Raw genomic sequence first — 24883 nt, forward strand, 5'->3', positions numbered from 1 at the left:
TGGTGAAGTACAAGGACAAGCCAGAGCAGCTCAAGGTAAACAAGAAGAATACTCTGTCACTGAACATGGGAAGAGAGTGTTCAAGGAGTGGGCGTTCAGCCAGACTCAGAGGTCAGGGATCACTGACCAAAAGATGATCGTGAGATTTAATGATGAGTTGATCATTGGTGCTTTTTCTTAGAGGATAAAGAGTTAGGAAGTAAGATTGTAGGTCATTGAGGAGGAAGAGGAAAAGTAGTAGTAGCAATAATAATAAGATTGATGCGTACTATGTTGGATGCTTCCCTATATTACATGCCAGGCAGTCTCCAAAGCACTTTGTACATGTTATTTTGTTTAATGCTCACAGTAATTGTAGGAACTTACCAATATTATTAATATTATTCATATTGATACCGTTATTTCCATTTACAAATAGACTATAATAGGAAATAAAGACAATGAATATAGACAATCCTTTGAGGCATTTTGCAGTGATACAAAAAGTTTAATTCCCCCCAAACTAAATTCTGTCAAGTGAAATTGAACTTGTCATTTTCTTTAGCATTTGTTATCTGATTGCATTATTTGAACATGAAAGTACAATGTTCTCCACATATATTTGGATGCTGTCATTACATTTTCTTAACTGTTTCTCCAAAAATTTACATTTTGGCTTGACTTAAGTCTGGAAGCAGAGAGAGCAGAGTACCAGGTGATGGGTGGTGTGAGATGTGGCAGTGAGTACCCAAGAAGAAAAGCACAGTGGGCGATGATATGATCAGATGAAAGCTATTTTCAAGCAATTTTAACATTTTTGAAGTCAGTGAGGGTAGGATCCAGGGGAGGAATAACTGGAGACATTGGAGAAGGATGAACAGGTGGGTCCAGGAGGCAGAGACTGGTCTGGATGGGAGAAGGAGCCCCACCCAGAAAGAAGAAGGGATTGTAGTTTTTTTGTTTGTTCTGAGTTGAGAAAATGCTCAATTTTATTAATATTAACTCTCCCTAATCTAAATTCTGTCAAGTAAAATTGAACTTGTCATTTTCTTTAACATTTGTTATCTGATTTCATTATTTGAACATAAAATTGCAATCTTTTTCACATATGTTTGGATACTGTCATTACGTTCTCTTACTTGTTTCTCCAAAACTTGCATTTGGCATGACTGTTAAGTCCAGGGCAGAGAGAGCAGAGTCCGAGGCAGTTGGTGGTGGTGTAGATACGGCAGTACCCAAGGAGAACAGGAAGGAGAGAAGGGAGAAGGAAATGAGTAACTGTAAGGATAAAGAAGAATTCTATCTAAAAGTCTGTTGTAACTTTACAATTGAGACATCACTTTTAAAAGAACATTTTTATTAATGAGAAAAAAAGGCACAAGGTCACTCTCATCAAGTTTATGGAGAACCAAATGAATTGGCAAGTCATCCAATCAGCTGGAACAGCCTGGACAGTTAGGGCCTTGAGTGGCTGTAAATTGGTGGCATAAAATCTTTTCTTATGGGACTGGGACTGACTGGCTATCCTGCTAACTTCATCAGACTGTCTCTTGACTTCATGAGGATGCTGTATGGATCAAGGTTATCCACAAGGTTGAGTCAACCATTGCTCATTCCCTTCTGTAACTGTCAAATGCAAATACTGTTAGCATTTACTGCAACTAAAACAAGTGACAATATTTTTACATATTTTCTCTGTAGGAGAAAATATAAGCCTCCTTGGAAATAAAGAGCTGAAAACATTTAGGTAATACTGGGCATGGCACTTGCAGCCATCATTTCAGTCTAAAAACATTTCCTAAGGAAAAGTAGTAAATGTTTGTTTCATAAAACCCAACATTTTGGCTGTTAAACCATTTTCATCAAAACATTTTATTGATACGTAAAATGTTTTAAAAATTGTTTTCTGTGTAAACATGATCATCTCATCATCACACACTAATCGGGATGTGTTGAGTGCCTGTTTATCCATTAATATCTGGTGTTTGTCAGCCCGTGTTTGTTTTGTGTCTGATGTTCCATGTCTTTTTTGCAGATATTGATGAATGTGTAAACAACACTGTGTGTGACAGTCACGGGTTTTGTGACAATACACCTGGCTCCTTCCGCTGCCTCTGTTATCAGGGCTTTCAAGCCCCACAGGATGGGCAAGGGTGTGTGGGTGAGTTTTTAGATTTTTTTTCCCAGCGTGTTTCACATGTCCCTGTTGAAGAGAAATCACAGTGAACAACAGGAGCTTTTAAGCAGGTAATTTGGGTAGAGCTTTATCATAATTTGATTTTGTCATACAGTTTGAAGGTGTGCAAAATTATCCTATGTTGCGGGTGTGTGGCTCACACTTTGTAACCCCAGCACTTTGGGAGGTCAAGGTTGGAGGTTTGCTTGAGGCCAGGAGTTTGAGACCAGCCTGAGTAACATGGTGAGATCTTTTCTCTATGAATAAAATTTTTTTAAAAAAATTATCCAAGCTTAATGGTGGGGTGCCGGTAGTCACAACTACTTGGGAGGCTGAGGTGGGAGGATCTCTTGTGCCCAGGAGTTTGAGGCTGCAGTAAGCCGTGATCATGCCACTGCATGCCAGCTTGGGCAAGAGAGCAAGACCCTGTCTCAAAAACAAAAACAGAATATCCTATGGCTTCTGAAATTGTTAGGGACGTTAAGATATATAAAAGTATGACTTTGCATTTAAATGAATTTTAACAAGAACATCTGTTTAAACTCTTAACTGAGTATGCAGAACTCTAGACTCCCTTCGGCACAGGAAGTAGACTCTGGCGTGTGGTATAGATTATCTGTCTTTGAAATGTACCCGCTTAGGCAGTGCATTTAAGGCAAAGTGTTGGCAGGAGCTTCAGTGTCCAAGAATGATACCTGTAAAAGGATGCTTTGAATTGTGCAAAGCTGTATTTCCTCAGTCTGTTCCGGGATTGACAGGGGTGGAAGGAATCTTGAATATCATCAGATGTCCTGGAATATGGTCCAACAAATGCTCATACAGAAAATAATTTGTATTTCATTGTCTGACATGACGTGATTTTTTCAAGTCAAACTCATTATGAAACATATTTGCAATTAGAACAATTAAATTGGAAAGAGAAGAAAGGTTATCAAATTGAAGACTTTAGAGATAGCAAGACTTTTCTTTTTCTTTATTCTTAGAGAAAAATAGCCATATTCACTACATGGCAGATGGAACTTGAGGAGTCAATACCTATTTGGTTTGAAAATTTGCAATTAAAACATTAGTTCATTTTCCATCCATATTAAGCAAAATTTTCAAGGTTTAATGATAATGTCACTTGAATAATAACTGCTTTTGTGGAATTATGAAATTCAGTTAATTCCCAACCAAAAATTATTTACAAAGCAATGATGTGGTTTCGTGAATAAGTATTAGCTAGTCAAAAACATAATTATTCAAGAATTATTCACAACAAGACATAGTTATTTAATAACATAGCTAAGACTGTCCCAATCTTAGTTCCAACTCCTGCTTTAGCCACCTTTCCACCAAAATACATTTGTTTGACATTTGCATAATGTTTTCACCAGATGGGTCTTGTGATGTGGACCTGCTTTCTATCTTAGCTTCACCACTTCCTTCTTTCCCTGTTGGTTCCCACAATGTCAGACTGGTTGTGGTTGCCCACATCACTGTGAAATTGACTGTCGTTCACTCTTTCTGCTGGGACTATCCTCCTGACCTCTCCTTCCTTGAGTCCTGGATTTTCTCACTCATTCTTGAAGACTGAGGTTCTGTGTCATCTTCCAGACACAATCCCTGCTCCATCCCTCACTCAAGCTGAGCTGTGACCTCTGCTTCCAGAGCACCTTCAGCAAATTCTATTATAGTACTTACAACCTTTCAGGGAATAATTTAATAATGGGTATACCACCTGCAGCCCCCTTCTACAAAGCTATAACCTCTATACGATTGAAAACTTTTTTGCCTCTCCCTGGGCAGGGCATGATGCTTGGCTTATTGTAGGTGCTCAGTAAATTTTGTTTAACTACTAATTGTTTATATATCACATGTTGAACCATATCTAGAAACCATATCAGATATCTGGAGTCCACATAGCCCCAGAGCCCCTGCTTAATGTTCATTTCTAACCAGCCAGATGAGCACACCAAACCCGTGTTGACATTTCAGCTTGGCACACAAAACACTACCCTTAGAGAAGGAATATTTGTTATCATTTTGGTGAACTCAACAAATGTCATTTCATTTGTGTTTGTATTCATTCTTTCAAAAATGTTTACTGAGCGCCTATGATAGGCACTTCACATTGGGTGTTGTGTAGAGCTACAGGATGAGTCAGCCCTTCCCCCATTATCACTTACTCATCCTTCAGCTATTGGCTCCAGTATCATTCCTCTAACCACCCCCCCGCCCCGTGCTTAAGGTCTGCTGTTCCATGCTTTCACTGAGCTCTGAACTTTTCTTTCCTCATACTCACTGAATCCTGTTAAGATTATTTTGTTCATCTCCCTACCTTGACTATAAGCTCCATGAAGGCAGGAGTTTGGATTGCTAGCTTATCATGGTTTCCCCACATATAGGCCGTATAGGCCTGCCCCATAGCAGTAAGCTAGGAAATATTTCTTGATTGAGTTAGCGCAGTCTGATGGGATAGAGTTCATTAGCCATGTAAATAATACATGCTGGAAAGTACCAAGTTCCACTGGACATTTACCTAAAATTGATAAATGTGAACTGGCAATATCTTACATTTTTCTGGTCTCAATGTGATAGTCTAGGTTGATTAAATATTTCAACTCTGCTTTATATTATAGTAGTTATCATAAGTGAAACCAGTTCATTGAATTTATATCTGTTTATATACAAATGAAATGGAAAACTGAGGTAATTACCCAAATAAGTCCAGATGTATTTTTGTCCAATTAACTGGGTGTAACAGGTGAAAGGAGGATTTTTTTTCTGGAATGATTTAGATAATTGCTCAAATGTTTAACTTTGTATAAACCATCTCAAGGTATGCTCATGAAAGCTAATGTTTATACATATTTAATGCATAAGACGTGAGCATTTCAGACTTTAAGTCGGACACTTTGCTGAACTGGATATTCATGAATAAAATGTAGGAGAAAAGAAGGTAAAAAGTACTATTGGGTAAGATCAAATATAAAATTAGTCTTTCTTAGGGCTGTGTACTTGTAAAATGTTGAATAAAGCGTACTTGTCACTGAGATTCCTTGAATGTATTTTAATTATGTATATTTAAGTACAGAAGAAAAACATTTAGCAAAATAGAAATTACACAGTGGAACATCAACAGAATTTGAAAAGGCATCATGAGATCAGTGATTAGTTATTGCACCAATTTGTTTTACATGAATGATTAATGTAGCCTGATGAGTATCTCTATAGGGGTCTTTCCTTCATTTCTCAAAGGAATACACTGTCTGAATTCTATTGATAATTATGGATGTTTTGGCTACCAGAGAACTGTATTTTCAGACATTTAAGTAGATTTTTAAAGTTTTTTTAAATGAACTTAATTCTGTGGTTACTGAAGTGCTTCTAACTTTGCTTGAATCAAAAACTGAGTGTAGGCCGGGCTCAGTGGCTCACGCCTGTAATCCCAGCACTTTGGGAGACTGAGGTGGGCCGATCACTTGAGGTCAGGAGTTCATGACCAGCCAGACCAACATGGCAAAACCCCATCTCTACTAAAAATACAAAAATTAGCCGGGCATGATGGCACACACCTATAAGACCCAGCTACTCAGGAGGCTGAGGCAGGAGAATCACTGGGAGGTGGAGGTTGCAGTGAGCTGAGATTGCGCCACTGCACTCCAGCCTGGGTGACAGAGCGAAATTGTCTCAAAAAAAAAAAAAAGAACTGAAAGTAGAGTGTTATGTCATTTAAGGCTTCATTATGTTGAAAAGTCAGGAATGATAAAACTAGATGGTCACATCTAGGTCACAACTAGTGGGCACATACTAGGTTTGCAGTACAATTCCAGGGTGTCCTTTAAAACTAAATTGGGAATTTAGAACCTTTGTCTTGAGTCTTCATGGTCCATTCATACAGACCAAATCTGACAGCTCTGCCTTGAAGAACCCCTTCCCTAAAAGAGCAGAAGGGGTTTGTCTGCTCTCTGGGGATCGCCTTCTTTTCAGCAAGACACTATTAGCCCAGGCACAGCTGGTGAAATAGAGAGCTGTCATGAATGAGGCACACATCTCACTTGGTCTGTGCTTCCTTTTCCAGATGTGAATGAATGTGAACTGCTCAGTGGAGTGTGTGGTGAAGCCTTCTGTGAAAACGTGGAAGGGTCCTTCCTGTGCGTGTGTGCTGATGAAAACCAGGAGTACAGCCCCATGACTGGTCAGTGCCGCTCCCTGGCCTCCACAGGTAAGTCCCAGTGACACTGTCCAAGGGGATAGCAGGCTCTTCTCAAAGGCCTGCACCCACACAGCTTTGGGATAAACACTGGGAGTGAGATAAGAAGAAGCCAGATGTGCTGACATAGGGCTGTCCCTGGAAGCTTCCACGTTCTTCTGTGCCTGCCTTGTCAGTGGAATTAAGATGTGGGTGATGACTCTTTGGGCTAGATGGCCTCTAATGTTCTATCCAAACCAGAGACGCTTCCAGTAATGTAAAGGATCCAAAATGATGACAACATTTGCTGGGGACTGCTTAAAACTTAGAGAGCTATCAGCTCAGGATTTAATATGGCACCATCTCATTAAGCTGCATAATCCTCCATACGTTCTTGGCCCTTAGAGAAATGTGTCTTGACACTTCTCTAAATTAAAAGCAACATATAGGCCTCTTAGGATCTACAAAGACTTCCATTTGGAATTCTTAAGGTGTTTTTCCAGAATTTGGCCTAGAAAGGGGCTATGTTTGCATTCACTTAAAATTTGATTTAGGCTGTGTTGTCACCATGCGAACTGAAATAGAGAGTTGGACTGTTTTCCAGATAAATTAATCAACTTCCCAATCACCCTTTTAGTTTGTGCCATGTAGCTATAGCTTGGTTGTATTTTAGGGAAAGCAAAGGCCCACATGGTCCTTTGAGAGCCAAGTAAAATGAAACATAGACCTTTTCTTTTCTTTCTCAGTCAATTTTATGCATGCTGCCATAATAGCCTTCACTACTTCTCTGGAGGGTACACTTGTTCCGTGTAAAATAGCTATCTTTGCAAGAAGAGGAAATGAAATATAAAAATATTTTCACCCACACATAATTCCTCAGCTATTAAATATAGAAGGGTGAAGGGTGCCAAATTAAATGAACAGACTGTAACTAAAAAACTTTGTGAAAGAGAAGAGACGGATTATTGTGGTGGGAGGATTTCTGTTCATTCAAGTGGCCATCACAACAATTCATAGTCCATAAAGAAGAGATTTTTCATTTTAATTGTATCTACAATAGCTAAAAAACAAAAACATAGTGTGGATCAAAAACAGAATTGGTTAAGTAACTGTCTTTTTCTTATTTTTACTTGGTTCTGTAGGGTAGCACCTCATCTATAGTGTTATTTTGAATGAATTAATATGTCATAATAATATATAGCCATTAAATGGTCTATGTGAAGATTAGATAGTCATGATAAAGATAAATATATGTGATACAATGTTAAGTGAAAAAATACAGGATATTCCAATGACCATACTCTGTAGAGGAAGGGAGAGTGAGAATATATACAAAGATAATTATTGGACTCAACCAATAACTAGTTGAGCTTATTCATTTGTATAGCTCCTGGCAGCTTTGCCTTTTATCATGCCTCAATTTGTATGGTTCTTGGTGAACTTTGACTGATTATATGGAGTCTTAAGACAGTATTATGACAGTCTTCATTTTAAAAAACTTTTCTAGCAGTATCCTGAGAGACTGAATTTAGCCATAAACTTCAGCAGAAGCCTTCTCTCTGACTTCATGAGAGCCAATAATTGATCGGTTATTTGAAAAAGGTGATTAAAAACTAGAAATCATAAAAAGATAACACATCTTCTAAATTTAATTTTTAACTCAAAGAATAAAAGTATGCATTTGGCCAGGCGCACTCACACCTGTAATCCCAGCACTTTGGGAAGCCGAGGCAGGCAGATCACTTGAGGCCAGGAGTTCTAGACCAGCCTGGCCAACAAGGTGAAACCCTATCTCTACTAAAAATACAAAAATTAGCCGGGTGTGATGGCATATGCTTGTAATCAGTAAGGCAGAGACATGGGAATCACTTGAACACACGAGGCAAGGTTGCAATCAGCTGAGATCTTAACACTGCACTCTAGCCTGAGCGACAGACTGAGATTCTGTCTCAAAAGAAAAAAAAAAGTTCATTCATGTACCAATCTTTGAAGAGAAAGTCTATGGTCTTTTTTTTGTGTAGGGGTCCATTTGTGGAGTTTGCTTGGCTATCTTGCATAGACCCCATCTGTTATGTGTTAGGATATGTAGAAGGGAGTAAGAATCTAAAGGCTTTTTCAAAGCAAATGAATGTAAAATCCTTCTATATTTTTACAGTTTTTCTCAATTTTTTTACACTTGTCTTGTCCACACCTAATTTGATAGTATTTCTTTTACTGACTCAACTTTATCTAATTTTTCTAAAGCTTTAACTTACCGTAAAAACAGCTCTTCAAGTCACATTCATATTTTACTGGTTGATATCATATTTAATTAAATTATGTAAGTACAATAATCAATACGCTGACACAGAATGTTTGAGAATATACCTAGGTAAGTCTTAGTTTGCATACTGTGCAGCCTGTAGGAGCAGAAGTGTGTGGACCTCTGCAAGAATAGCTGGCTGGCTCTGAGCTTTCTCCCTTCCATGGGCATCAGCAGTATTTTACAGAGGGCAAGAAAACACCAGTTAATGCAAGTTGTTTAAATGTAGGCCAATGGAGAGAGTTTGTACTCTGTCCAGTAAAAGAATCTGCTGTTCCATAGAACAAAATATTTTAGACCAAATTTAAAGAAAAGTTTTCAGAATAGGATTCAAATTAATTTCATTATAAAGATAATATACTAAAGATGAGTTCTCATCCTTCCTGAAAACTACCTAGGAAGGGGAAGATAAAGTCCCAGTATAGGCTATCACATTTTTATTTAGTTGTAAAATTCCCCCAGGACAATCTGTATTCCAGCAATGAGCAGTAGCATGATAATTTGATGTGGTATCATACTGAAGACAGAACTAGGGCTAAGGGGTAGGATATTAGGAAGGCAGATTTCAGGTCAGTATCCAGAAGAGCTTTCCAATAACTAACAAGAGCTAGTCAGCAAAAAAGCTATCTCACAAAATACTGGAGTGCTTTCCCAGAGGCATCCAAGAACAGGTGCGATACCCACTGGCAGAAGAGCACCCACTTCCAGCAGGGTATTGTCCTAGATGAGCCTTTAAAGTACTTTGGAACTCTAATGTCCTATGGTTTTTATTTCTAAACTTTCTTGGCTCCCATATATATATATATATTTTTTAGGTCTGTCTTAGCATTTTTTACTGCCTGGGCCTTTGGCCACTAATTTACATTGCTGTGCATTGCCTAAAAGCATCTGAAAAAGAAGTAACTAAAAAAATGTCCATACCAGGCCACTCATCACATTTAAGAAGGTATGGATATGAAATATAGTCTGATGCTATTATTTCCTTAGTGCCTGTGATAATTGCTCAATAAAAACTTTATGTCTTTGGGCACTGCAAAGGAAGCAGTAAATATTTAATCTTGGCAACTGCAGCCTTCAAACCTTACCCACAAAATGCTGTTCTCTGCCTTGATTGGTGTACAGAGGAAATTCTGTGGTAGGAACTAAATCTTATTCTTAAAACAGAAGGTGTAATGAAAATAACACAATGAAAAAAATATATATTATAACCCATACAGGTATTCTCCACTTTAAGAAAAGCAAACAAAATCAGAAAGTATAAAGCATTTAAGTTGGGGTTATTCTTTGTATTATAAAATAATTCTTCACTTTACTGAACAATTTATCATAGGGTTTCTTAAAATATCAGTTTTCACTAATACATTTGAGATCTTATTCCCACATCATGAGCTATGTCCTAGACTTCTGCATTTAGAAACCACCTTAGTGATTTTCCAGCTCAACTGTTTTATTTATAGGTAAAGACACTGATGCCCAGAGAAATGTCCTAAATGTTATTCTTAAGATTATATAGCTAATGAATGGCAGAACTGGTTCAGGAACCCAACTCAGGGATCATCCCACGTCACCATTTCTACTTTTAGGGTTGAGGATCCCAAGACATCAAATTCTTCTCAAAATTGGCTTTTTTCATTTTGTTTTTCATTATTAATATACATTAATCATAGAAAATTGAGAAATACAAAAGTAGATCAAAAAGGAAGTCCCCTCCAGTATCACCATCCAGTGTCTGTCACCACGTTGACCTCTGGACTCTGAAAGGACATCCATATTCCCCTGCCTCAACAGAGCCATCTTCCATGTGACCTTCAAGGCACTGGGATCAGGCCCTCTGACTCTTCATCTAAGTGAGCCGTCAGTGAGCTTCTATACACTAAACTCTTTAGTCTTATCCCAGACTCTTCTGAAACATTTGACAGTGCTTTTTCATCTTTTCCCCCTTCTTTGCCTTGTGGTTGATTTCATGACATTACTGTTCCCTGCATCCTCCTGCCTCTTGGACTAGTCTTTTCCTGTCTCATTCTCAGGTTCTTCTTCTCCTGCCCATTCCTTAAATAACAACATCCCAGGTAGTTGCATGCTTAATTCTCCTCTTACTTTATGTTCTTCTCCTCGGATATTTTCTCTGCTTTGGAGTCAACCATTACTCATATGATGTTGCCTACTAAGTAAGTATCTTCTGCCCCCACCTCAGTTCTGAGTGCCATGCTCCTATTTCCAGCTGCCTATTAGACTTTTTCTTCCAGGGTGTCATGTAAGCCTCTTGGCTAACAGTTATTCAAACCCAAATTAATCATCATTTCCTTTCCTTGTGTCTATTTATTAATTGCCAGATATCAATACTAGAAATTCTGAAGTCATACATGTTTTTTATCCCCATTCGTCATCCAAGCAGTCCATCATAACAGCCTGCCAGTTCTACCTTCAGGGTGTCCTTCAAATCTCTCCCTGCTCCTGATACTGCTTCCCTGGGTCAGTCTTTCAGCAACACTTACCTGGACCATTGCAGTAGCCTCCTGCCTTCTCTCTCTGCCTCGCTCATCAATTCCTGCTCCACACTGCTGCCAGAGTTAATGTTTTCAAAACATAGATCTGGGTATAAATCATTCAGTCTTTCAATTGCTTACCACTGCTTTATAGCATGAAGTCCAAATGCATTAGCAGGGCAACAAGACCCTTTATCCTCAGTAACATAACCTGCTTGTTTAGCTTTCTCTGCTACACTCCCCATACCTACATCTAAGCCCGTGTCCTGCTTATGGCTACCCCAAATAATTATGCTTTCCTAAGATGATAACGTTGCCACTACTAGCTCTTCTGACTGCTGTGCCCTTCCCCTTGTAAGCCTTTCTCTTGTTTTATTTTATTTTGACACAGAGTCTTGCTCCATTGCCCAGGCTGGAGTGCAGTGGCGCCATCTCAGCTCACCACAACCTCCTCCCACCAGTTCTTGTGCCTCCGCTTCCCCAGTAGCTGGGATTACAGGCCTGTGCCACCACACCTACCTAATTTTTGTACTTTTAGTAGAGACAGGGTTTTGCCATGTTGACCAGGCTGGTCTTGAACTCCTGACTTCAAGTGATCTACCCACCTCGTCCTTCCAAAGTGCTGGGATTACAAGCATGAGCCACTGTGCCCATCCTCTTGGAAGCTTTTCCCTGAAATCTCTCTCAAGCCTTTTTAAAAGTCTGCTCGACTGTCACCACATTGTCACATGTTCCCCAAATCCCCAAGATGGAATTACAGGATTCTGCCTCTCTGCTCTTAACACTCTTTGTTTTTGTGGCTAACAGTCTCTGTCTGCATCTTACTCTCTCTGCATCCACTGCAAAACAGCTCACTGCTTAGCATGGTGCCTGAAGGATGGTAGACATCCAGTAACTGTTGAATAAATTGCCTCTCCACATTGGAAGAACATGCCTCTTTCATAACCCATCCATCCCATTCCTAGCTACTTCTACAGAATAAAAATGATTTTTCATTTTTTCAAAGATTTAATTGAGACACACTTAAGTGAGGAAATGTCTGTTCACACTTCTGTTTAAGGAGTGCTGCTTCAGATTGCTTAAGTTAAATTAGAAGAGGTTAAATTAAAAGAAAAGAAGAACATCTCCCCACTGTCAAGGAACACAGAATACAGCTCACCTTGGTAATTCTGACAATGGAACCTTCACAGCATCCCCGTTCCCTTCCTGGAGAGGTACACCACGGGTTTTGTGCTGTACCTCTGTACACATTTTTTAAAGGCAGGAAACCACACGTAACAATCAGTCAACTGTTACATTTGGCAGAGTCTGTTTTTTAAAATGTGTTTAGTTAACCTGTTAAATAAATTTAACATTGAAAGAGTTTTATAAAAATTATTTCTGATTGGAAAAAAAGACTTTTGGTAGGAAAAAATATTAAAGAAAGTAAGACCACAGTATTTATAATGCAAACATTATAAAAGGCCATAAAATTCCTGAGGTTGTATTGTGTATTTGTAATGGATCTATACTGTAAATGTAGATAAGGCTGAGGAAAATACATTCACTTGTTTAAAAAAAAAAGTTTGAGTCAAGTTTCTTCCCACATCCAACGATGACAATGAGAAGGTATCATCTTTTTGGTATAAAAGCCAAACTGCTTTTATAAGATTTTCTGTTTGCTATAGATAGTACCTAAAATTATATCTGAGTTTCTGATAAAGAGATGTCGTGTTTGAATAAACTGACATATCAATCAAAGTGACATACTCAAACTACACACACACATACACACACACACACACACACACACTCCCCATTGATCTTCATTTATTTTTATTTTTTGAGATGGGGTTTCACTCTGTTGCCCAGGCTGGAGTGTAATGGTATGATCATGGTTCACTGCAGCTTTGACCTGCTGGGCTTAAGTGATCTTCACACCTCAGCCTCCTGAGTAGCTGGGATTACAGCCTCACACCACCACGTGCAGCTCATTTTTAAAATTTTTTTGTAGGACGAGGTTTCACCATGTTGCCCAGGCTGGTCTCATTTTATCTTCTTAATACTACGGGATATACCCACACTGTTGCATTAGAAATGCATTTTGGATCCTAGAACTTGCTATAAATTAGGCCTGAAGAGGAATGGTTTGTACATTTCCTTCTAAACATTTCCAGACACTTGGTGTGTCACTTCAGATTTGCTTTACTCATGCATTTATCCTTGCAGGCCCTCATGACGCCCGAGTGTCAGGAATGTTACTAGCTTGTGTGGTGTGGCATCTGTTCCTCCTCCATCTCCATATGTGCTTCCTGTTCTGACTCATCTCAGTGTATACTCTTCTCTCGTTTTTCTTTCTCTGCAGTACGGCTGTCCATCAGTATTTAAGGGGGCTTGGTTCCAGGGCCTCTACTGATACCCAAGTTCATGGATGCTCAAGTCCCTGATAGAACATGGCATAATAGTTACATATCACCTATGCACATCTTCCTGTGTACATTGAATCATCTCTAGATGACTCATAATATCCAATACTATATAAATGACATGTACATGGTTACACTATATTGTTGGTTTTTTTTTTGTATGCTTATTTTTTCAAATATTTTTGATCTGCAATTGATTGAATTCACAGATGTGAAACCCACAGATGCAGAGGGCTGGGCCCACTGTACTTTATTTTGCTTTCAGGAGCTCCTTCATTCACCCATTTCTGCCCATTTTTCTTCTTCCTACTTTTCCACTCTAGAGTAATATCCCTGATTTTTCTCTTCTCTTCACCATTGTAACATTTCCTTGAAATATTACAGTAGAATTCTTTGTCATTAAAAACAGTACCTATAGTATTTTTAAAATAAAAAATGAAAGTAATTTACTGAACATCATTACATGGAGTTTGATATATTGATCTCTTTTCAGGACTATAGGCAGCTGTTTCTTTGAGGGTGACTATTTACTCAGTATTACTCTTGGGTCATTGTAATAATTCTAATCCTAACTGTTCCAAAAAGGTACAGAGAGGATTAGCTCATAAAAACCTTTACAATGCGTTGTAAATGGAAAGGGAGAGCCCATTTAAAGAGCTTATGTCCACTTTGACCAACTACATGTTATGGATTTTCTCACCCCAACAGTAATTCCTAAGATTAGACATATTTGGGGAAAGACTAAAGATGGAAACAGCCCTACAAGTGAATGGCCCATACCTTCTTTAGGCTGGTGAACCAAGAGAGAAGGAGCTCCCAGAAAGGGCTCTTTATAGGTGGTGTCTCCAGCTCAAACCTACTCCTTCCTATTTAGAGGCAGGGGACATGATTACACTATTTAGAGGCAGGGGACATGATCACACTATTTAGAGGCAGGAGACAGGATCACACTATTTAGAGGCAGGGGACACGATCACACTATTTAGAGGCAGGGGACACGATCACACTATTTAGAGGCAGGGGACACGATCACACTATTTAGAGGCAGGGGACACGATCACACTATTTAGAGGCAGGGGACACGATCACACTATTTAGAGGCAGGGGACATGATCACACTATTTAGAGGCAGGGGACACGATCACACTATTTGTGGCCTTGTTGCTGAACCTCCAGCAAAAGAGATTATCTGCTCCCTTTTCCCCATTTATCTCAAGAAGAAAAACAAAAACAGAGAATAAAGGGCAAAGCAGAACAAACCCATGCGAGGTGGGATGCTAAGAGCCCAAGACCCAAAGAAGAGTTTTTGGGAAAGCAGTAGATACAGGACACTTGGAACCGACATGAGTTTTCTCTTCTGGGAAGTGAGGACGCTGTATTTACCAGCACCTTCTATCTCATATAATTACCCTCCAGATCACATGAAAACATTTCTGTAAAAGTTCCTTCAGAAAAAAATATATAAAATGTCTGAAACCAGACTTTTTTGTTGTTACTGGTCACACCTGTAGAATAAAATACACAAAAATTGATCTTTTTATGCAGATGTGAGGCCAACCTCTTAATGCAAATTGAAAAATCAAATATGAAAATACTGAAGGAGATGTAATATGTTTTTTAGAATTCTGGGGCATGAAGTATGTAGTGCAGCTAATCTTAGTCATAATATCTTTAAGAAAAAAAATTTATTTTTTAATTCTTGGCACTTTCTATAACCATTGATTTGATCTTTTAAAATTAGTTTCCAACATAGAAACCCTTCACCTCTGGCAGCAATGAACTAAACCCACATAAGAGTTTGTTTAAAAAATTACATTAACAGCTGGGTGCGGTGGCTCACGCCTGTAATCCCAGCAGTTTGGGAGGCCAAGGCGGGTGGATCGTTTGAGGTCAGGAGTTCGACGCCAGCCTGACCAACAAAGTGAAACCCTATCTCTAATAAAAATATAAAATTAGCCGGGCGTGGTGGCGCACATGCCTGTAATCCCAACTACTCAGGAGGCTAAGGCAGGAGAATCGCTTGAACCCAGGAGGCAGAGGTTGCAGTGAGCTGAGATGACTCCACTATACTCCAGCCTGGGTGACAGAGCAAGACTCTGTCTCACCAAAAAAAAAAGAAAAAAAATGACATTATCACATATTTACTGACCAGAGTTTTATCCCAATGGAAAAACGCTCCAGGAATTTAATTACTTAAGGATTAGGAAGATAGGGAAATTGTAGCTTTTCCCTGAATGATCTTTATGGACCAATTTTTAAAAAAAGAATTTGCATTTCATTCCAAACACAGATGAGGACCTGACTAACCCTCAGTTTCAGCTGCATAAACATTAAATGTTCAAACATCTTAGAAAATAAGAGCAAACCTTATAAAAACCAGTGTAAAACCTGAATAATTATATTATTGATTATTTCCCTTATGGGAAATAATCTGTTTCTTTCCTCAAAAAGGCAAAGATTGTTTTATTTCTTAGTTTCTATGATGTGAGTATAACAAACATTGTAGAAAACAAAACAATGTTTGCCATATATGTATTTGTTTCTGTATATATGTGGGTGTTTAAAATACATAAAATTATATATAAATATATTTCAAGTTTTAAATTTAAATTTATATATTTATAAATTTTGAGATGCTTAGACTCAGAGAGAAGCCTATAGTTTCTAATTACCTGTGAACATAATCTTCATTGAGGCCTTATTCCAAAGTATTCCATTTTGTAATAAACACCATGACATGCTTACAACTTTGTAAGAGGAGGGAAAAAAAATGAGCCTGTTATTAGCACAAACTGTAGAATAAACCTGATTAGCAAAACTCTGTTGCTTTTTTGATTGGTATTTCTCACTATTCTTTATTAATAGCTAGCTACATATTTGGACCAGCTGGATAAAATAATTGAGCAGAATTGGTAGTAGTAGCAGGCTAACAATGTATTCATCATGTTGAGGGAGAGATTACAAAATTTTCTGTGGGGTTCATAATTGATTTAATAACAATTTAAAATACATACTCTTAGTTTTCCCAAGTAATTCCGTGTCTAAGAGCTTGGAGTCCCTTCTTACAAAGATCCCTTCCGTTAAGAGTAGGCAAAGTGAATTTCAGTCCTCTGCACTCTTGAAGCAAGCTAGACCAGATGAGGGAAGTGGCAGGTTTCACCCAATTTCACACACAAGGAAATGATTTAAAACCACTTCATAAACTGCTGCATAGAAATCAGCATTTGAGTTTTTTCCTGGACAGTTGTTCTAGGTTTGCTTGTCACCAGCTATTAATGCTAACTTACAGTCCAAGCTGAAATCTGTTAAAGACAAAATAATCAGAGAATTGGCAAGAATCAACTATATGAGGGGCCTTTTATATTCTCGCTGATACTCTGTTTGCTGAGAGAAGTGTATATTTCAGAGGTTTGTTTGCTGCTTTGCTTGCTTTTAATGCTATAACAGGAAAGAAAATGCAGTAGCTTTTCTGATAGAATTTTATGAGTTTTCATTTTAGAAACACGTTTACTATTTAGTATATTAATAAAATTTCTGGCCGAGCGTAGTGGCTCATGCCTGTAATCTTAGCATTTTGGGAGGCCAAAGCAAGTGGATCACCAGAGGTCAGGAGTTTCGAGACCAGCGTGGCCAGCATGGCGAAACCCCCGTCTCTACTAAAACAAAACACAAAAATTAGCTGGGCGTATGGCAGGCGCCTGTAATTTCAGCTACTCGGGAGGCTGAGGCAGAAGAACTGCTTGAGCCCAGGAAGCGGAGGTTGCAGTGAGCTGAGATGGTGCCATTGCACTCCAGCCTGGGGAACAAGAGTGAGACTTCTTCTCAAAAAAAAAAAAAAAAAAAAAATTCCATTGTCAACTAGGCCCTGCCAAAATAAACATATAGGAAGATATTGTAAAAATAATTTATTTAATTTTCCTGCTAGTATAATTATCTACTAACTTCAAAACAAAGGTAAATGTAAGTATGTGCTGACATTGAACTCTGATCCTCACCAATAAATGTCTTCCTTTTGACCTTATGGTTTCTTTGAGTCCAAGAATCTGGAAACAGTAGAGTTCTAGTGACAGTATTTTGTTGGAGTTAATCTAAGTAATTATTAGGACAGTAGTCAGCTTTTTATTTGATGTAGCATTAAATAAAAACTGTTAATAAATTCAAACTGGATCATAGGCAGTAATTTGGACTCTATAGCATACAGGAGAGAAGGGATGTGACTACTTTCCAAGTCTAGTCACAAAATAGTGATCATTTTTTAAAAGCCCAGACTTGTTCAAAGACTTAGTATCTGATCGAATTCAATCCATTTCATTATTATCTGAAAGTGGGTGGAGTTTGCTTTTATCGTTTGTATTCTTTTATATTACCTGTTTGTGTTTTATCACACAGAGGGTTAAGCTGAATCTGTTAGAATATGTTTTCCTCTAGGACACACTTGAGCTGGAACTAGAACCCAGATTTGAAATTCTACCCTGAGGCTTAGCTGGCACTCATTATTTCACCCAAGTCATATATTTGCAACAATTTAAGTAGTTAGATTTTCAGTGATGAAAGGTTATTAAATAGGCTTCAGATTAGGGCAGTGTTTTCCTAGTTATCTTCTTCTGTGTGCTCTTCAGAAGAGATTGGCAGCATGGTTGATTCAAATAACCACCTAAGGGTTAAATATTATGTGTGGCCTCAGACCCCTGGTCAAGTGTTGGGGAAAATTTTTATTGATTTAAGTAGGTGTTATAGCTCAGTAACAAATGGCCCTATGTTCGGCAAGAAAAGCAGATATGGAAACTCTACTCACAGCCAAATCTACAAGAATAATATAATTGGTTCACGTAAAAGGAAATGGTTTTGACAGATTTACACTCTTGGGATATGTTAGAATTCCACCAAAACTCAGGATTCAAGTGCATTTTTATCTCAGAGTAGAAAAATTTGGCACTGAAAGTGGAAAGCATTCTCCGTACAGCAGATGCTATTGACACGGTCACTCTTTGACCTACTGTGTTTTCCACGTGTTATGTTACAGGTGGTTCTGATGTGTCCTATCGTCACGCTTTACTTTCTCTACTCCATTTAGATTTAGATGTGGATCAACCCAAAGAAGAAAAGAAAGAATGCTACTATAATCTCAATGATGCCAGTCTCTGTGATAATGTGTTGGCCCCCAATGTCACGAAACAAGAATGCTGCTGTACATCGGGTGCAGGATGGGGAGATAACTGCGAAATCTTCCCCTGCCCGGTCTTGGGGACTGGTAAGAATGAATCCGCTAAGCGGTGAAGTCATACTTTGTTTGGTCATGTGGTGTCCCTGGGCATTGAAATAACACTCACTCCCACAGGCAACTCAAAGCGTCTTACCTGCGAGTGAGTTTCATTTGGGGCTAGAGCTGCACCTGAATCTCATCTTAATATGAATCCTTGAACTTCTGTTCATCAGAGTGTATTGTGACAGTCAGGTTCTGTGTGATATTTTGGTAGAAAGTTAATTCCGTTTTATTCCACTTTAAAATTAAAATCAGTCTTTGTTGCTAACAATGATACAGCATTATTTGTAACTAAAGTTTGTGTATTGAAGCTAAGATTTTGTGTAATCGATTCTTATTAAACCTTTAAGATACTAGACATCACAGTAGTGGGAAAATAATAGTTATAATATCAAGTAAAGCATAAGTAAGAAAATAGGAGTGAAATTAAAGATTTTTTTAATTAAAAAGTGTAAGAAAACCTATGAGGTCATTAGATTTATTTGCACTTAACTCATAATTTTTTGAGATTATACTAAATTTATTTGCTGCAGTTGCCTTAAAGTTACCGAGTCTGAGAAAGCAAAACTGAATTTGAAACATGCATTTGTGGAAGATGTTGACTCTTTTTTTTTTTCCCAACTTACTTCTTTTTTTGGTTTTGTCTTTTCTAAAATCAGCTGAGTTCACTGAAATGTGTCCTAAAGGGAAAGGTTTTGTGCCTGCTGGAGAATCCTCTTCCGAAGCTGGTGGCCAGAACTACAAAGGTCAGAACCGAGTGGAAACAAATTCTCAATACATTGTGTACATGTCAGACATTCAAGTGAAAGCATGGCTTGGGTTTCACAGAATTCGAGTTCTTTTGAGTCTTGGAAACTGATTACAACGCCCTGAATTCTGCTATTAAAAGAAAGTCCCTATGGACTTGGAGTCAGAACACAAGCTTTATGATGCTGGGAGGTGGACATTAAGAGGTGAACTTCTGAGTTTCTGTCTCTTCATCCCTGAGATAGGAATAATTTCTCAAAGGTTATAATAAGGATTAAATAAGATAATATAACTGAAAGTACTTAACAAATTCTGTACCTAGTGGATACTTACTAAATATATTCTTTTATTCTAGATGTCTAATAGAAATCATATCAATTATGACCATGTAAATTTGACTGCTATCATGTTTGTCTTTATGGTCATCAACAAAGCTAAGATTCTTGTAATAGTAGACTTTTCCCTACTATTATGAGGCCTTTTACCAGTGTCCACAAGTTCATGATGAAAAATGGAAGAGAAGACAACCAAAGTAGACATATTTTCTGTATTTAATGCTGCCATTATACAATTCTAAAATAAACGTGCAGCCTTTTAACTTTGGTGAATATCCACATGTATGAATATTTCCTCATTAACCACTCACTTTTGACATTTTCATGGTAGGGATATTACCTTTTATATATAAAGTGATTTTTTTTCCTTTATAGTTTAATATTGAAGACTGCTAAGTAGCTGGAAAACAGACTATAAAATCATTTTTATTGTCCATTTTTGGAAAACTAGTGTTTAAATAATATGGTATAATCAGTAGCTGGATAAGAAATTCCATTTGTATTTTTTTAAATACATCTATAATTTAGTCCAATTAAATAACTAGACTTGGTTTATAATATGTGTTGAATGGTTTCCAAATTCACAAATATACATTACTATGTTTTTGCAGGGATGTAGTTAAATCTCACTTCATATTAAGGTACAGAGCTCTGATTTCACCGTAAAGTCGTCTTATCTTTTCTATGAAAATAAATTCCTCCTCCTCCTGTTTTAGCAGTGCTGTAAATGGTTGGAAGAAGATTGGATTCAGATCCAACCAGCATTATGTTCTAGGTTTGGCTTTGCCATTTTCCATCTGTGTAACTTTAAGTAAGTCATCTATGGAGTCTTTAGGTTGTAAAATGAGGAATAGATGACATTAGCTCTAAAATGCTAGAACTGACGCTAATAATAGCAGTAAAAGCAATAGATAACACTTTTGAGCATCTACTTATGCCAGAGCATGTACTGAGTCCTATACATGAAGTATCTCATTTCATCCTTCCACTCTTATTAGGTAGGTCTTCCTGTTGTCTCCAGTTTATCATTGTGTAAACTCTTAGTAGATATGTTCCTATTGTCTCCAATTTATCATTGAGTAAACTAAGATAGCAAAAGCTGTTCATTTTATGGGGGAATGGGTCTGCTAACCCCCTTAGCAACTTCTACTTTCTTTTATTATCAAGAACGAATTGTGGTCAGACACAGTGGCTCACGGCTGTTATCCCAGCACTTTGGTAGGCTGAAGTGGGTCGATCACGGGGTCAGGAGTTCAAGAACATCCTGGCTAAGATGGTTGAAACCCCAGCTCTACTAAAAATACAAAAATTAGCTGGGCGTGGTGGCGCATGTCTGTAATCCCAGTTACTCAGGAAGCTGAGGCAGGATAATCACTTGAACCCAAGAGGTAGAGGTTGCAGTGAGCCAAGATTGCGCCACTGCACTCCAGCCTGGCGACAGAGCTAGACTCCCCACCATCCACACACACACAAAAAAAAAAAGAAGAAAAAGAAAGACTTGCATTCAATTGCATTCAATTTCCACCAAACCTTCTTGGAAACTTTCTACATCTCAGCTAGTAAATGGGCCAGAATATACATTACAGAACACATTTCTTAAAAGGTGTATATCTTTTTACTGATGCCACTATGGAGCCGTAGACTATTTCATCAAATATGAGGTAGCATCTCAGAAGCCATATTTACAAATACACTTCTCCAGTAATATTTTGGCCGTTGCTTCTTAAATATCACAGACAAACTATATCTGTTTATGTTACTGTGCCTGCCAATTAGGCCTTATTTTAAGAATGTTAAATTGCTGTTTCTGTAGGATTCCTTTGAATATAAGTATTATGATATCTAACTTGAAGCCCCAAATCTGGTTAGACGCTTTTTAATTGAAAGATCAAACCTAACTCCTTTTTGTATTTCTCAATTTTTTCCCATAGATGCAGATGAATGCCTACTTTTTGGACAAGAAATCTGCAAAGATGGTTTCTGTTTGAACACTCGGCCTGGGTATGAATGCTACTGTAAGCAAGGGACGTACTATGATCCTGTCAAACTGCAGTGCTTTGGTAAGCTTTAAGGGATATAGTCTGGTGTACTGTGAAAATATACAGATGGAAAAAAACACGTATGCTATGTAGTAAAAACAATTTCCTTGAATCTAAATCATATGTTGAAAAGACGTGTAAATGTTATAGGGATCTTTTTCTTAAGCACGATTTAAGAAAATTTAAAAAAACACCTCTATACTACTGTTTGAATGTATTTCAAACAAAGAGTTAATATTCGCTGTCGAATTATAATTCAGGCTGCTGGTATAACTGAAGTGTTCTTTTGGTCTGTGGGACCTCCTGTTTCATCACTCATACCGTGCAAGTGAGAGCCGTTTTAAATACTGACCCAGACTTTAATGCTTAAGCAGAAAACCATATACACTAGGCAGAAAAACATGGCAAAAGGAAATAATTTTAAAAGTTATCATAAAGAGCTATTTCAGCTTAAATTTCTAAGCATATCCTGTTCATGGATGTTTTCTTTCCTTATTTAATGTCAGCAGCAGCAGCAATATTGTTTTTCTATCAGAGCAGCTTACATTTTCATAGTCAGAGCCACTCTCTTTCAGATGATAATGTGTGTTTAATTAAAATGTGGCAGCCCGTGGAATCTGGACTGAATATAGCAATGTGTAAAGTTTGGTAAGTGTATGAGGTACAACTGATGGCTGATTTTCTTTAGTAATGTATTTTTTTTTGTCTTAAGATATAGATGAATGTCAGGACCCAAACAGTTGTATTGATGGCCAGTGTGTTAATACAGAGGGCTCTTATAACTGCTTCTGTACTCATCCCATGGTCCTGGATGCTTCAGAAAAAAGATGTATACAACCGGCTGAGTCAAATGGTATGTTTCCAGGAGATGCAAACCTGCGTCCACATAAATATCATAAGGTTTTCCTTTTGACTGAAATGTGAACTGTTGGAAAATAGGAAAAAAAAGGATTCTCTGGGTATTTTGAAATAACTAAAATGAGATACTTACAGAAATAATAAGATGCCTATCATCAGTATGTGTGAGATTTAATAGCCTGGACATACTCATTCAGTGTGGAATATGGAGGGGCTGAGCAGATGACAGGGATGTTCCATGGCTGAGGATTCATCATCCCTAACCTGCAAAGGCAGCTGAGGGAAATGTAATTCAGGGAAAGATAATTAGGTGTGCTCAGCAGAGTGGAGGGTGTGGATAAGGCTCGGCAGAACACAGGGTGGAGTTCTCAGGGTGGTGGAGAGCCCTGAAGTCCACTGATAGAAACTCCTGTCATCCCTGATGCTACTGATAATTGGCAAAAAGCCGCTGATAACTGGCCTAATCTATCAGTCGCCTCAGGAGACTGCTTTGGATAAAGTCGATTGGAAGGCAGGAATTAAAGACTCTAGGATGAAGTGTCACTAGTCCAGGGCTTTGGCAGATTAAATGGATGAGAAAGCATGAATCCAAGAAGTGTTACGTGGAAAGAAATGGTAGGGTCTGACAGGAGTCAGTGAAAAAGTGAAGATTAGAAGAGTGAGAAGCCCCTCAGGCTTATGAAGGACAGGCAAGATAATGGACATTTTATATAACAGTAGGAAGCTATAGCGGGAAGTGATGTGTTGGGACTGGATGGGCAGGTGGAATTTCAACTGATGAAATGACACCCAGTTGGAGATGACAGAATTGATCCATTGAAAGACCAGACTGGATTCAGACTTTTACTTGGAAGTCACTCTTAGAAATAGAGAAGGAAACTTGGAGACTTGCTGGCTTCCAACACAGTGTTTATAAATAGGAATAACTGTGCGATTTTTATGGAACTATGTCTTCATTTTCAGAACACTTGGAAGAAGTTGATGTCCACCAAGATTTGTGCTGGGAACATCTGAATGATGATTACGTGTGTGGCCGGCCTCTTGTGGGCAAGCAGACAACGTACACTGAGTGCTGCTGTCTGTACGGAGAGGCCTGGGGCATGCAGTGTGCCCTCTGCCCTATGAAGAACTCAGGTGAGCCCGTATCCAATTCCTTCTGCAGGAGGCCTTTGGGGACAAGTTCGTCTCACCTCCTTTGCAGCCTGACATTTTTCTTCTATATTTTCACCGTTACTCCTGATATCTTACTTTCATCACTGCGTGTGTGTGTGTGTGTGTGTGTGTGTGTGTGTGTGTGTGTGTGAAGGGTTGGATTGCATAAACATTTGGCTCCTGGTTTACCTCCACTCCAGACCCTGTCATTAATTTTTGAAACCCTCATTCCATTTCCCCAATGAATGATAAATGACCCAAAGAAACATAACTTAGCAATCAGTGACATAGACTTAGAATTTATATTTCCTGGCAGTTCATTTTTCACTACAATTCTTCTCATTCCTAACAGTTTCTACTTAGAGCAAAACATATATTAGAGACAGGAGAAAATCACTGTAGGTCAAAGTCCAAATTTTCATGTCAACCTCTATATATGGAGATCTAAGAAATGAGTTAGAACAAAAAGGGAAGAATAGAGAAAGTAACTGAAGAAATATTTCAACAAATCTTTCCTTTCAAGTTCTGGATCTATCTGAGTTGAAACCTTTGACCAAATGGAAAAGATGAGACAGTCTGCGCTCCCACTTTCATCCCCTGTCCCAGTTTGGAGGAGGCCTGGAAGGTGCTGACTTCGTGCTTCCTGGCTGGGCTGTTTGGTGACTGTTCAGTTGTGCACTGATTGCTAATTTCGCTTTTTACCACCATAGCAACTTCTCATTAAAGGAAAGCGCTCGAAAGTGTCTGGTATATCCTTTTGTAAAATTGACTTGTTAAAGCTAGAAAGACCATATACAAGTAGAAAGCAAAGGAGTTTATAATGAATATATTCTCAGAACGGTTGAGAGGGGAAAAATGGTTTGAAAAGAGGAAATGCATTAATTTTTAGTTAATTCAGTTAGAATAGTTCTTTCAAGCTATTCAATAAATTAGCTTTCCAACTTAGAAATAACTTAAAACCAATGTA

The 24883-nt window shown here is 38.2% G+C and overlaps 1 protein-coding gene across 15 annotated transcripts in view; it reads left to right on the forward strand.

The window, feature by feature from the left end:
- The window catches only part of LTBP1 (latent transforming growth factor beta binding protein 1), a 458896-nt gene that overhangs the window by 401629 nt on the left and 32384 nt on the right, over nucleotides 1–24883 (forward strand). For 9 of the 15 annotated variants that reach the window (XM_064363976.1, XM_064363977.1, XM_064363979.1 and 6 more), the window contains 7 exons: nucleotides 2015–2140; nucleotides 6219–6362; nucleotides 18597–18773; nucleotides 19445–19531; nucleotides 21799–21927; nucleotides 22619–22759; nucleotides 23728–23898. In XM_064363976.1, the coding sequence (XP_064220046.1) occupies nucleotides 2015–2140; nucleotides 6219–6362; nucleotides 18597–18773; nucleotides 19445–19531; nucleotides 21799–21927; nucleotides 22619–22759; nucleotides 23728–23898 (975 nt within the window). The remainder of the gene's footprint in view (nucleotides 1–2014; nucleotides 2141–6218; nucleotides 6363–18596; nucleotides 18774–19444; nucleotides 19532–21798; nucleotides 21928–22618; nucleotides 22760–23727; nucleotides 23899–24883) is intronic. The other 6 variants (XM_064363978.1, XM_064363981.1, XM_064363986.1 and 3 more) reach the window with 1 other exon arrangement.

This window comes from Aotus nancymaae, unplaced genomic scaffold (genome assembly GCF_030222135.1).
Source record: "Aotus nancymaae isolate 86718 unplaced genomic scaffold, 86718_ANA_hifiasm-v0.15.2.pri h1tg000057l, whole genome shotgun sequence".
Taxonomy (NCBI): domain Eukaryota; kingdom Metazoa; phylum Chordata; class Mammalia; order Primates; family Aotidae; genus Aotus; species Aotus nancymaae.